General features: G+C 51.3%; 1 protein-coding gene across 1 annotated transcript; it reads left to right on the top strand.

Moving 5' to 3' along the window:
- Nucleotides 1-7,532: 7,532 nt before the first annotated feature.
- On the top strand, nt 7,533-12,087 carry VOLCADRAFT_97135 (uncharacterized protein; the record flags this gene model as incomplete). Its single annotated transcript, XM_002956121.1, has 6 exons — nt 7,533-7,632; nt 7,943-8,141; nt 8,225-8,464; nt 8,919-8,928; nt 11,739-11,887; nt 12,045-12,087. The coding sequence occupies 6 exons, from the start codon at nt 7,533-7,535 to the stop codon at nt 12,085-12,087; spliced, it is 741 nt and encodes a 246-aa protein (XP_002956167.1).
- Nucleotides 12,088-12,876: the final 789 nt, after the last annotated feature.

Here is a 12,876-nt window from a genome sequence, read left to right on the forward strand (position 1 = left end):
GTGGTATAGCTTCACCAGTGGCCTCCTTCCCCAGGCGATTCCCTGCTCTCCCCTGCAAGGGGCACCCTAATCCGTTCACCCCATCCGACTTCAGAATGTATTCGTTGGGTTCAGCAACTCACTACCAGCGTCCAACCAAATGTAGCGGATCAATGGCGCCTCAACTTAGTTCCTGGTCAGCTCACAAGTTGATATAATCACGTCCACCACCGTCCACAAGATGGGGGGCCACCTCCCATTTCATCAACCCTCAAACACCCGCGGAGTCGGCAGGCGGATTTGATCTCGGTCACTCCGGGAGCAGAAGTTAGGCCTTAACCTTTGCCAGCCGCCTGCCACTTCCATCCATGCCTGACTCGCCTGTCTACACATGCAAACATACATGTCCACCGTGTTGACTGGTTGCTGAGTAGGCCTCTCTCCGAAGGAGCGGTGATAACGGCAGTAAGGGAGCGTTTGACGAGCGGCTGGGACCATGCGGGGACCATGCGCGTCTTGCCAGAGGAGTATCCATCAGATGGGAAGCAAATTACAAGTGCCGCACGAGTGCCTTTAAAACCCTAAGTTAACGATGTAGTCCGACTAGGGGTTGGTCGTAAGGATTAGGCCCCCCAAAACTCAATTTCTTCGTGCGCCACCGGAGAGTCGAACTCCGCTCTTTTGCTTGGAAGGCAAATATCCTACCGATGGACTAGTGGCGCGACCTGGAATGAACATGGCCATATGAAGACATAAGCAATATATATTGCAGTTCTAAGAAGCCGCAACAGTTATGTGGCCAACACATGCAAAAGGAATTTTCACTCCGCGTTTAGCACGTCGTAAGCTAATGCAGTTTCGTTCATGTTGCTGGGCCTTGGAGGCAAACAGAGCACGAAGGGGCAAGTACCATGTCCCCGGGGGGCAGCGGATCTGCCGCTGTTGTGGTAAGATGTGGTACCAATAGCCAAGTCGAGCATGAATAACACGTGTTTATCAGAATGCCCAGCCTGTAATGATATTCGTGCGGAAGAGAGATTCGATCTTCAACGTTAACAGGGCATGTTGGAGGCCATAAAATGGGAGCCAGCACGTCTGGCGAGGATGTTGGAACGTTTTTGTGGGCTCACCGCAACTCAGTTATCTCATTTGGGCGCTAGTCTGGGTTGATAGTGCGGTGTTTCCCTTTCTCCGTGGCTTTTAGGCTTTAGGTATTGCCCTTGGGCCTTCGGCTCGTATGGGTCGTTTTACAGGTATGGGGTCACGCACCCCCCAACCATGTTGTTGTTGTTGTTGGTGGTGGTGTTGTTGTTGGTGTTGTTACGTTATTACATGGTCGTGGGTGCGTTCCCCGTACCTGCAAACCACCCTAATACGAGTCGAGGGCTCAAGGGCTTCCACATCGCCTATAAGCACCATCCTACCTCGCACTTCAAACGAAACAAGTGATGAAGGATACTAACGACCAAAGGGAACGATAGAGTTGCGGTGGGACCATATACGTTCCAGCATCCTTGCCAGGCGTTCAGGTTCCCACTTCATAGCGTCCTTCATGTGCTCGAAGCGTGGGAAATCCATATCAGATCTGATTTTGTCGTACACACCGGACAGTCCAGCAAAATGTGCGTCTCATCTTCAATATGGCCATCAGTGCCGCAGCAAGGGCATACTCGCTCCTCCCTAGGTATATAACGCCGTCCCTTACGCGTTCTGTTAGCCGCCAATGCCCAACAGCAAAGCCTAAACTGCATAAGCTTGCGATTCGCTGAACGCGGGATAAACATTGTGATGTGCGGGAGCACTTCCTTCCTGCCCGCTTGTTCGGCCGCCAGACCCATCCAATTCTCATACTTCGCAATGTGAATTCCTGGTTGCTTGCCGTCTGACGGGTACACGTCTGGCTGGACGTCTGGCTAAACGCGTATCCTTCCAACCACTCATTAATCGGTCCTTGAACTCCAAAACCACACCTTCTGGCATTGGCCTGTTCATCAGCCACTCCACTCGTTCGTCTACCTCGTGTAGCCCTTGCGCGCCCTCTTTCCATACGTCGTGCCCAGAAAACATAGAAAACGGAGTAGTAGTGTCCCCCATCCGGCCCCTTCGGGGTTGGAGAGGGACTCTGCGACCTCCTGTCTCAAAACTTGGTGTGCCACAGACCCACGCTGTAAACGGATACGGTTCCAAAACCTCACCACCTGCTTGAAAACGTGGTAGTGTAGGGGTAGCTGCGACAGCTCTGCGAACAGGAGGCGGTGTGTTGGTCTGGCAGCTCCTACAATTTGCCGCATGAAAGATATCTGAAGCTGCACTGCTCTGTCCTTTAGGCATGCCTCGAAGGGCCCCTCCGCAAAGTTACTCGCATCACTCCGCCTCCTGAGCCTGTCCAAGACCTCAGCTAGCATAAACGGCCCCCACGCTTGACAGCCATACAACAGTATTGCTCGTACCTGCGTATCGAAACACCTCATCCTCACATCTGGGGCGAACAACTTTAGCTTATCTAATTTTGCACTCAACGCGAACATAGCTGCTCTAGCTGTGTCATACAACTGCTGACGGCAGGCCCAGAACTGCCGTTCCGGCCCATACACTAACCCCAGATATCGTGCACTATCCTTAGCCGGTATGGCCTCTCCAGCCAGCCTGAGCTCATCACACGATGCTTGGACAGCACTTCTAGTATCGCTGTCGCTTGCAAAAACGAGGCGTTCACATTTCGACACATTTGGGCGCATCCCAAAATCATCACAGAACATGTCCACAATGTTGAGCAGCTCCCCCATGCGTCCCGGTGTTGTTGCCAGAAGGCTAACGTCATCGGCATAGAGGAGCATGGACACTCGCTCATTTCCAACCTCCGGTGCATCCTCTGGCCCGGTGTTAACACCGTCGTGCATATCGATGATGTCCGCAAGAGTTTCAATGTATAGTCCAAACAGCTAGGTTCATAATGGACAGCCTTGTTTCACACCTTGTTTTGACTCAAATTCACCTCCAGCATTGCCATTCGTCTTGATGACCATTGTAACCTTGTCATACGCCCGCATCAGCGACCGCAGCATGGACCCTTCAAGCCCTCTCTCTTGCAAACGAAGCCACATTATCTCCCGCGGCACCTTGTCAAGCGCCTCCTCAAAGTCAATTTGCACAATGATTAACGGCCGCTGTCCCGGTTGGCTATGCCTAGCAGTAAGGTACTGCTTGGCAAAGAGATGATGTGTAGTACCGAATCCTCTCCTGAAACCCGCTTGGCCTCGGTGCCTAAGTGAGAGCGTCTCCCCCGTGCGAACGAGCCTATCCAGGAGGACCAGCGCGTAGCATTTCGCCAAGGCGCCCCCTACTGCTATGCCCCGGTAGTTACTCGGCATGCTGGGATCCCCCTTCTTGTAAATTGGGGTGAGAACGGTAGTTGTAAACTGCCGTGGAAAGTCCCCAGTCGCCCTGGTATGTTCCAAACGCACGTGCAGTACCGGAACAAGCTGATTCACTTCCCCCCGTCGCCTGCCCCTACCACTAGCCGACGCGGAGCCTTCTTCTTCTCGAGGCAAACGCGCATAGCGGTAACATTCTGACGGCGCTACTTCCAAACCTGGTGCCTTACTGTTAGGCAGCCGGTCAACAGCACGTGCGACTTCCTCCAGCGTGAGGGGGGGTCTAGGATTTCTGCTGCCTTCGCAGTCCTGCCCAAAACCGAGTGGGATGACCGCCATTCCTGCCCCTCTAGGGGCTGCCCAAAGTTAATGAAGTTCAAAAGCCGGTTCGCACCATGAGAGCTTTTGATTGGCAGGGGTGTCTAGCTGCCCGCTGCCTAAAGGATGCATGCACAGCAGCTGCAGCTGGGAAAAGCGCTAGTTACCCAGCCACCAACCGGTCTTCCGACAGTCTGACTGCCACATTACTAATACTTCTGGCAATATGGATAGAGGTCCTGCAAATTGAAACACTAAACCCAAAAAATGGCATGAGGGTTTCATGGGTGGTTTTGCGGTGGTTTTACGGCCCTACGGCATAAAACGGGGGGTACCCCCCCAAATTAAGCGTAACCCAGGTAGGGGTAAGTGGTTACCCCTGAGGGTTTGTACGAAGGGAGGTGGGTAACCTAACCCCGGGGTAGGGGTAACCCCTTAGCGAGGGGTAACAAAGGGGTCGGGGTAATACACTACCGGGGGGTAACAGACAGGGTAACCCATGTTTACAAGTGTTCCTCGACCGAACCTGTCGGGGGCCGTATGCTGCTGTCAATGGCTTGTAGCACGTCCCTGTCTCGCCTGCCTACACGTGCATGCACAGCTGTCTCATCCGTCCATGTGAGCACATATGCCTGTCTCGCCTGTCTAAGTGTGCACACATATGTTGATGTTGTTACAGGGTGGTATAGCTTCACCAGTGGCCTCCTTCCCCAGGCGATTCCCTGCTCTCCCCTGCAAGGGGCACCCTAATCCGTTCACCCCATCCGACTTCAGAATGTATTCGTTGGGTTCAGCAACTCACTACCAGCGTCCAACCAAATGTAGCGGATCAATGGCGCCTCAACTTAGTTCCTGGTCAGCTCACAAGTTGATATAATCACGTCCACCACCGTCCACAAGATGGGGGGCCACCTCCCATTTCATCAACCCTCAAACACCCGCGGAGTCGGCAGGCGGATTTGATCTCGGTCACTCCGGGAGCAGAAGTTAGGCCTTAACCTTTGCCAGCCGCCTGCCACTTCCATCCATGCCTGACTCGCCTGTCTACACATGCAAACATACATGTCCACCGTGTTGACTGGTTGCTGAGTAGGCCTCTCTCCGAAGGAGCGGTGATAACGGCAGTAAGGGAGCGTTTGACGAGCGGCTGGGACCATGCGGGGACCATGCGCGTCTTGCCAGAGGAGTATCCATCAGATGGGAAGCAAATTACAAGTGCCGCACGAGTGCCTTTAAAACCCTAAGTTAACGATGTAGTCCGACTAGGGGTTGGTCGTAAGGATTAGGCCCCCCAAAACTCAATTTCTTCGTGCGCCACCGGAGAGTCGAACTCCGCTCTTTTGCTTGGAAGGCAAATATCCTACCGATGGACTAGTGGCGCGACCTGGAATGAACATGGCCATATGAAGACATAAGCAATATATATTGCAGTTCTAAGAAGCCGCAACAGTTATGTGGCCAACACATGCAAAAGGAATTTTCACTCCGCGTTTAGCACGTCGTAAGCTAATGCAGTTTCGTTCATGTTGCTGGGCCTTGGAGGCAAACAGAGCACGAAGGGGCAAGTACCATGTCCCCGGGGGGCAGCGGATCTGCCGCTGTTGTGGTAAGATGTGGTACCAATAGCCAAGTCGAGCATGAATAACACGTGTTTATCAGAATGCCCAGCCTGTAATGATATTCGTGCGGAAGAGAGATTCGATCTTCAGCGTTAACAGAGCATGTTGGAGGCCGTAAAATGGGAGCCAGCACGTCTGGCGAGGATGTTGGAACGTTTGTGGGCTCACCGAACCTCAGTTATCCCGTTTGGGCGCTAGTCTGGGCTGATAGTGCGGTGTTTCCCTTTCTTCGTGGCGTTTAGGCGTTTAGGTATTGCCCTTGGGTTTGAGAAATACATTTTGCTGGACTGTCCGGCGTGTACGACAAAATCAGATCTGGTATGGATTTTCCACGCTTCGTGCATAAGAAGGACGCTATGAAGTGGGAACCTGAACGCCTGGCAAGGATGCTGGAACGTATATGGTCCCACCGCAACTCTATCGTTCCCTTTGGTCGCTAGTATCCTTTATCCCTTGCTTTGTCAGAAGTGCGAGGTAGGAGGGTGCTTATAGGCAATCTGGCAGGCCTTGAGCCCTTGGCTCGTATTGGGCGGTTTGCAGGTACGGGGAACGCACCCACGACCATGTAACACACACACACACACACACACACACACACACACACACTCACACACACACACTCTTTCTCTCTTTCTCTCTCTTTCTCTCTCTCTCTCTCTCTCTCTCTCTCTCTCTCTCTCTTAACTACTTTGCAGCTACAACGGCTATAATGTGCTATAAACGGCAAGCTGCTGGCTGAATATGGGACAGCACAGCAGACAAGTTAGGCTCATCACAACGTGTGTCGGCAGGCTGCAGGTTAAGGTTAGGTGCTGGACAGATAAAACGGAGAGTTACCTACGTCAAAATGTTCCAACATACGTGAATACATCGTCCCGAGCAGATGCCACATATCTTACATGTCCAAGCGTTTTCCTATCAGGCAATAGGTGCGAATCAGCAACGCTAACACGCATTCAGCATCAGCAGATCCCATGTTCACCGAAGGCGCGCTATAGCTACCTGACATTGCTAGCGATACAAATCGTTGCGCCGGAGACCGTCGTCGACCGTAAGACCGAGCAGCAGGGCGTCCTCCCCATCCTCGCTCACTCGCTGTCCACCTCAACCAAGTTAGCCAAGCAATCCTCAATTCCACCGCATGATTGCCAAGTTGAAATGACCTTATCTTGTTCAGAAGTAATCGTTTGCGCGCGTGTTGTCGGTGTTAATTAGGTGGTAATTGGACGCTTTAGGATATGCAGCTAAGCGCAACGGAACAATGCTATGAGCGATTTTAATGACATGGATTGATGAATATAGCTTTTAGCTGAGCTTTGTTCTCGCGGAAAGGACGGAGCTGCACGGTTGCGGAAAAAGTCGCCGAGCGTTGGGCTTTCTTTCTACGCCTGTGCCAGTTAATGTAGACTATACAGTTTTTCTAGGCAATAATTATCATTTATGACAGAAGTAACCCAAAGAATTTGAAACGATCTAACATGTCAATTTGTAGAGGTCAGTACGGTTCAGACTTGTCAAGGAGGCATGGCGCGAGGACGAGCAAGCGCCCTAATGCAAATTTCAGCCTAATCAATATGCAATCAAAAAGAATAGGGCAAGCGCAACGGGAAAATTGGCTTCAGGCACCTGTATCGACCACGCCACGTAGCTTAACGTGTACGTTTTAGGACATTTCTTGTCATTTAGGTTTCCTAACGTGAAAACAAATGGCCCCAAAGTGATAAAAAGCTCTTCCTTCGTCCGCAAGCTGCGTGCGAATCCCACTCGCTCCGAAATCCACGCCTCGTAGCGTATCACACACCTAAACAGCTATGGAGATCTTTGATTCTTGATTGACTGGCAATCGAAAGTAAGATCATTTATAATATAGAAACCATTCACGAGCACTGGAAAATTATAAAGGTAAGTGACCTTCCCAAGGCGTAACGCCTGCCTGTCGCGTCAGCAGTCAATCCTTGCTTCGCTGTTGTACTCTAACAAAGAGCTTTCAAAATTGGTAAACTATATACATCTTATCCATTTTTGCTGTGTCCACCCAGGCGTTGGGAGATTGGACGTGCCTGACCGCCGAAGGAGGCAAATCTTCTTCAGCTCGCGTCCCTTCCCGATCAAGGCATAAACTTACTTGCCTTGGACCCTAAGAAGCACCAGGAAAAGCGTTCAAGTGTGCCAACGTGGGTAGAGCCTTCGCTATATATACATCGCAAGGTCGGAAACATCTAACGAGCGCAGGTAAACAATAATGCTTGCGCGCGCGCCTGCTGCTGATGTGTATCCCTGTTGCTGCCTGGGCCAATTGGCAAGGCGAGCGACGATGAAAAAGCGGCAGGCCTGGCCCATTTGTAAGCTATTGCACGTTATTAGATATCCGTCGGTGCGTGCATTAGCCTGCGCATCTGAGCGAGATCTTCTGAGTGATGAGCGAGATGCTAGCTATGCATGCTTTATGCTTTTTGTATGTCTATGATTAACGAAGGTCGCTTGAATACGTAGCTAGGCAAGCAAGCGCATGCGTGTGATGACGCAGCGGACGCAGCAAATGTGGCCTGCTGCTGCTGCTGTTTGTTTGCTTACATGTCTTTAGAAATATATCTAATATCTAATGGGGCATCAGCAGCGCAAGTAGTCCTCTCTCATTTCCAACTCTTACAGGCGGTCTTCATTTATGTTTTTTTGCCTCGCTAGTATGTTCTAATACATTGTTCCTGTCGCCCCCTATTTATTTGTCGGAGATAGAGCAGGCAATAGGAATAAAGAGCATGCTAGCCTTTTGTCAGCAATTCAAATCCAAAGCAAAACTCATCACGCACGAGCACGTCACCCTTGCTCGCTCGCTCGCTCGCTCGCTGACGTGCACTCCTCTCTGTTACGCCGTTTACATGACATGCAAGGCATGCAGAACAACAACAACAGGGTGCGACGTGCCGCGGGCAGGAGGCGCTACTATGCGTACATCGCGCCACCCATCGATGATCGCATCGTTCAGCACATCGTCGTCGTCGCGCAGTTCCTCGTGTTCGGCGTCGGGGCCACGGAGGCGGCGGCATTCAGAGACGCCGAACTCTCGCTTTTCCAACTGGCCACCGAGCAGCCGCTGCCTGATCCCGTGTCGCTCCATGAGGCGATGGAAGCTGTTCGGACGGGGCTGGGTGTTGAGGATCCTGGCAGGTTTAGGTGGGTCACCGTGGAATTGCCCGACGACTTGTCGTTGGACGGAGGCAGGCTCTGCAGGAGGCGCCGCCTGGCTTAAAAGGGCTTTCAATACCGTCCTCGCAATTGAATTGCTTATTTCCTCCTCCTTGATCGACTGCTTGCCTGATCGATCGATGTATTTATATGAGGGTGCTCTAGATTCTTAGATGATGATGCGGAGGATGATGGCTGGTGTAGTCTGATGACGTATAGTCTTGTTGCCTGACGATGATGATGAAAAGCCGTTTGCATGCAGGACTGCTTGCGTGCTTATTACTAATATTTTGGTGCTTGCTTTAATGAGATATGTAGCCTTCGCTTGATTCAAGAGTATGTCTAAGGGTAGCATAGCTAGCTAGGTGTTCTATCTGTTACTCGCTGCTGCTGGAAGAAATGGCTGTCGTTCTGTATAGTACGCATTCACACATCAACGCAGGTTCTGCAAGGTGTGTAGGCTTACCTTTCTATTTATCTATCTATCTTTCTATCTATCTATCTTTTTAGCTGCCTGAACGTTATTTCCCCGCCTTTCCGTGGGGGAAGGACGAAATTTCCTAGTGCGGGGCTTTGTATAATTTAAACATCCTTTCGCAGAATCGATGAATAAAGGACATACATACGGAGCATCTATACGTACATCGGCGGTTTGCTAGCCTGTGAGCTCACGGCTTGTGACCTCGAGCATGCATGATGATGCCGTATTACTGGAGTGTGTGGGGTCTGTAAGTGTAGTTCTGTTCCTCTTCTGCGCACAAGCAAGAGTGCACGTGCGCAAGTGTATTTCCTATCCTGGTGAAAGACGGCGCGTACTGGCATGATAAGAACGCAAGACATATGCGCCTGCCGCTTAAATCAATTTAATAAGACAGTTTGACTGATGGCACATGGTGTAACGTAACGGTTAACTGAACGAGCCTGCGTGCTGACGCCGCCAGACCTGCCTCTGCCTATGTATGAGAGTTTGTGTGTATGAGAGAGAGAGTGAGTCTGTGTGTGTGTGTGTGTGTGTGTGTGTGTGTGTGTGTGTGTGTGTGTGTGTGTGTGTGTGTGTGTGTGTGTGTGTGTATGCGTTCCCCGTACGTGCAAACCGCCCAATACGAGCCGAGGGCTCAAGGGCTGCCAGATTGCCTACAAGCACCGTCCTACCTCGCACTTCTGACAAAGCAAGTGATAAAGGAGACTAACGACCAAAGGGAACGATAGAATTGCGGTGGGTCCACATACGTTCCGAGGGGTAGCGAGCCCTTCCTGACTACTCGGTTTGATCCATTATCCAAACCAGGCCATTGGTTCCGCGTCCCAGTCTTGCAAACACACGAGTCGAAGCCCAATCACCCTGTATCAGGTGTATCGTTCGTCAACGAGCCAACAGATGCGTTTGCGACACGACAAGTATTGAGTTTTAAAAGCTGATATTTGCGATATCACTATGAACATTGATTATGTAGCCGACCGGAGCGGTCACGTTATGGACATATGTTATTATGGCCTAGCGGAAGGAAGTCGGCGGGTCCAAAGGCATAAAGCAAATCATGGCATGGTTTTGCTTGGACTCGATGTAAAGTTAAGCTTTTGATGACATTCTTGCCTCATTCTCTGCGACCTAATGCATAAGCCCTCGTGGCCCTCATGGCCCTCAACGAATGTGCCTAAAGCACATGAGGGCCGATATTTGGGGCTATATATATAATATAATTTAACTTAGGGTTTTAATTTAACATAAGCCTTTGTCCATGTTGTTTAGGACCTCTGTATACTCTCATGGAGTTCCTTTTCGGCGGAAGCAAGCAAGCAAAACGCCCGCCCGCTGCCGTCTGCTTGCCAGTCCTAAGTTCACGAACAGATATCACTATTTTCATATCTTACCTAAGAGGCTTCTCTGGGCACCATCGGCGCAACGCATAACGCAGGCAAAAACTGGGAAAGCTTCTATGCCGCAGTCGCACGTTTGCTAGCTTGTAACATTGATATGTCAGCAGTTTAAAAGACGTTGTACCTGCTGATTCGGCAAACGTGCATTACAGTCGAACACAAAGGTAGCAGCAGAGACGCACGGAAGGAATTGCAAAACGAAGGCCGCTGGTGCTGCCTAGCGAAGCATCTTCATATTTTCAGTATCCTCATATTAATGATAGCATATTTGAGAGCCATACATGCCGTGCCGACTGCAGAGGACTGCACGCAATTGGCTGCTAGCCGTTGAAGTAGTGTACGATCAAGGCAATCCAAATCTTTAGGATGGGATCTCCATATCTGCATATGTATTCATATATTATTAAACATTATTACATAAAATTCAAGGCAACGCCGATTGCTAGGCCCTAGCTTGGCGCGATTGACCTTTCGCCTCGACTGTGCGCTCAGCCTGTCCTGCCGCGCTTGTGCTCACTCAGGCCTCCTAGTTGACGATGCATGAAGCTTATCAATCAAAAGTCGCAAATAAGAGCCCTTAAGCCTCATCGCCTTGCTGATCGTGGGCGTGGGCGTTTGCCACCGGGCAAACGCCTGCAACGAATTTCCGCTTCACATTTGAGCCTGGCACGAACTGACTCCTTTCCTAATCTGCTGTTTTCACTATTTTGATCGTCATCCGCCCAGGTACGCGCACAGATGTAAAGTGCAACTTGTTATGCGCCCGCTGAGCGTTACGCGCGCGCCTCAGTCCTCTGCTGATCGTCCTAATTCCTGCACCACGCTGACCAAAAAGATATGGAGAGATGTAAATATCTGTCAGGCGGATGGCATGGGTGGGATTGCGGCGTGCAGCTTTCTGACGACGGCGTGCTGCTGAACCGCATTGCTAGCCAGCAATAGATTAATAACGCCGTCCGCGAGTCGCTGCTTGCTCAGCCTGCCAGAGCTCGATCTCTCGCATATTTGCAACTCTCAATCTTAGCCAGCTCACTTAAACTCTCACCACACATGCGTGCCCTGCTTCCCCAGCAGCTCGTAGCTAGCGATTGATTGGCACACTAGCGATTGTTCGTTATCCTTACTACGTTACCTTCATATTTGCTTAGCAACACATATACAGCTTGCGGATGGACTTCCCAGCCCGATCTGCCTTTCCTCCTACCCGTTCATTCTCGCAGCAGGACCTTCAATTTCCTTCCTGCGCGCCTCCCTCGCTAGCTCCCCTGTCTCTCATTTAAGCGATCTAGTGAACTCCCGCGCTGAAGTCGCCAACTTGCTCTTGGCCTGAGCGACAACCCGCCGCCGCTGCGTCCATCTCCGCGTCCCCAACCCATTCACGCAGCCAACTAGACACGCACCCCACCGCCTCGGCAGAAAATATAAACGTTTCGCCGCCCAGTCCCACGTAAAGCCGCCAACACCACTACCAACGCCAACGCCCTTTCTGCTGTCCGCCTCCAACCCTAACGCCAACATCTCAATTGACAACAGGTGAGCACATACGCATGGGTACTCGTCACACCTCTCTGGGTAACGCAACCGAGGCGTAACACATACACACACACTCTCTCTCTCCCTCTCTCTCACACACACACATACATACACACATTACTGTATATTACCCGCCACCCCCTGCTGCACCTGCCAGGTGCCTGGCGTTCATCCAACCACGCATGACCGCACCACCGTAGATATCATAAGTGTAAACCCTAAGTCATCAATTAATGCGTCGGCATCATTAACCTCTGCTGCGATTGCTGCTGCCTGCCTTGCATACCTTGATAACCTTCGTCCCTTTGAGGAGAGTTCAGCACGGACACATGGACAACGGTCGTACAGGTCATCATCGTGCATTAATGGATGCCGGCGATGGCCGCAACGCTGATAGGCGGGCTGCCGTGGCCGGTCCTCCTAACAACGCGGCCGCTGCTATAGCTAGACCCGTACTCGTGTTACGCTATAGAGCAATTGGTGGCGACTACTACTACTACTACAATGAGATTGGCGCCATTTACTTTGAAGAGGATGACGAGGATGACGATGGCGACGACGATGGCGACGGTGGCGATGATGGTGATGATGACGATGATGATGATGATGATGATGATGATGATGATGATGATGATGATGATGATGATGATGACAACGGCGACGACATTGTTGACAGTGGCGAGGATGTCAGTGGGGATGACGTCATCGAAAGCGACAGCCCTTCGAGCGGGTCGTCTTCTGATGGGACCGACCACATGCGGCTGCAGGGACTGCCGCCGATTGGTGCCCCGCCGTTCCTGTACGGGGCTCCCGGGCTGGTGAGTGAGTGCGACATGTACCACATTTAGTTAGTCTTCATTCCGCATAGCACGTCATGCATAGCGTACTTACATCACATAACCACAAGTCTGTATGATGTGTGTGTGTGTGTGTGTGTGTGTGTGTGTGTGTGTGTGTGTGTGTGTGTGTGTGTGTGTGTGTGTGTGTGT

Source organism: Volvox carteri (genome assembly GCF_000143455.1).
Source record: "Volvox carteri f. nagariensis unplaced genomic scaffold VOLCAscaffold_58, whole genome shotgun sequence".
Classification (NCBI taxonomy): Eukaryota; Viridiplantae; Chlorophyta; class Chlorophyceae; order Chlamydomonadales; family Volvocaceae; genus Volvox; species Volvox carteri.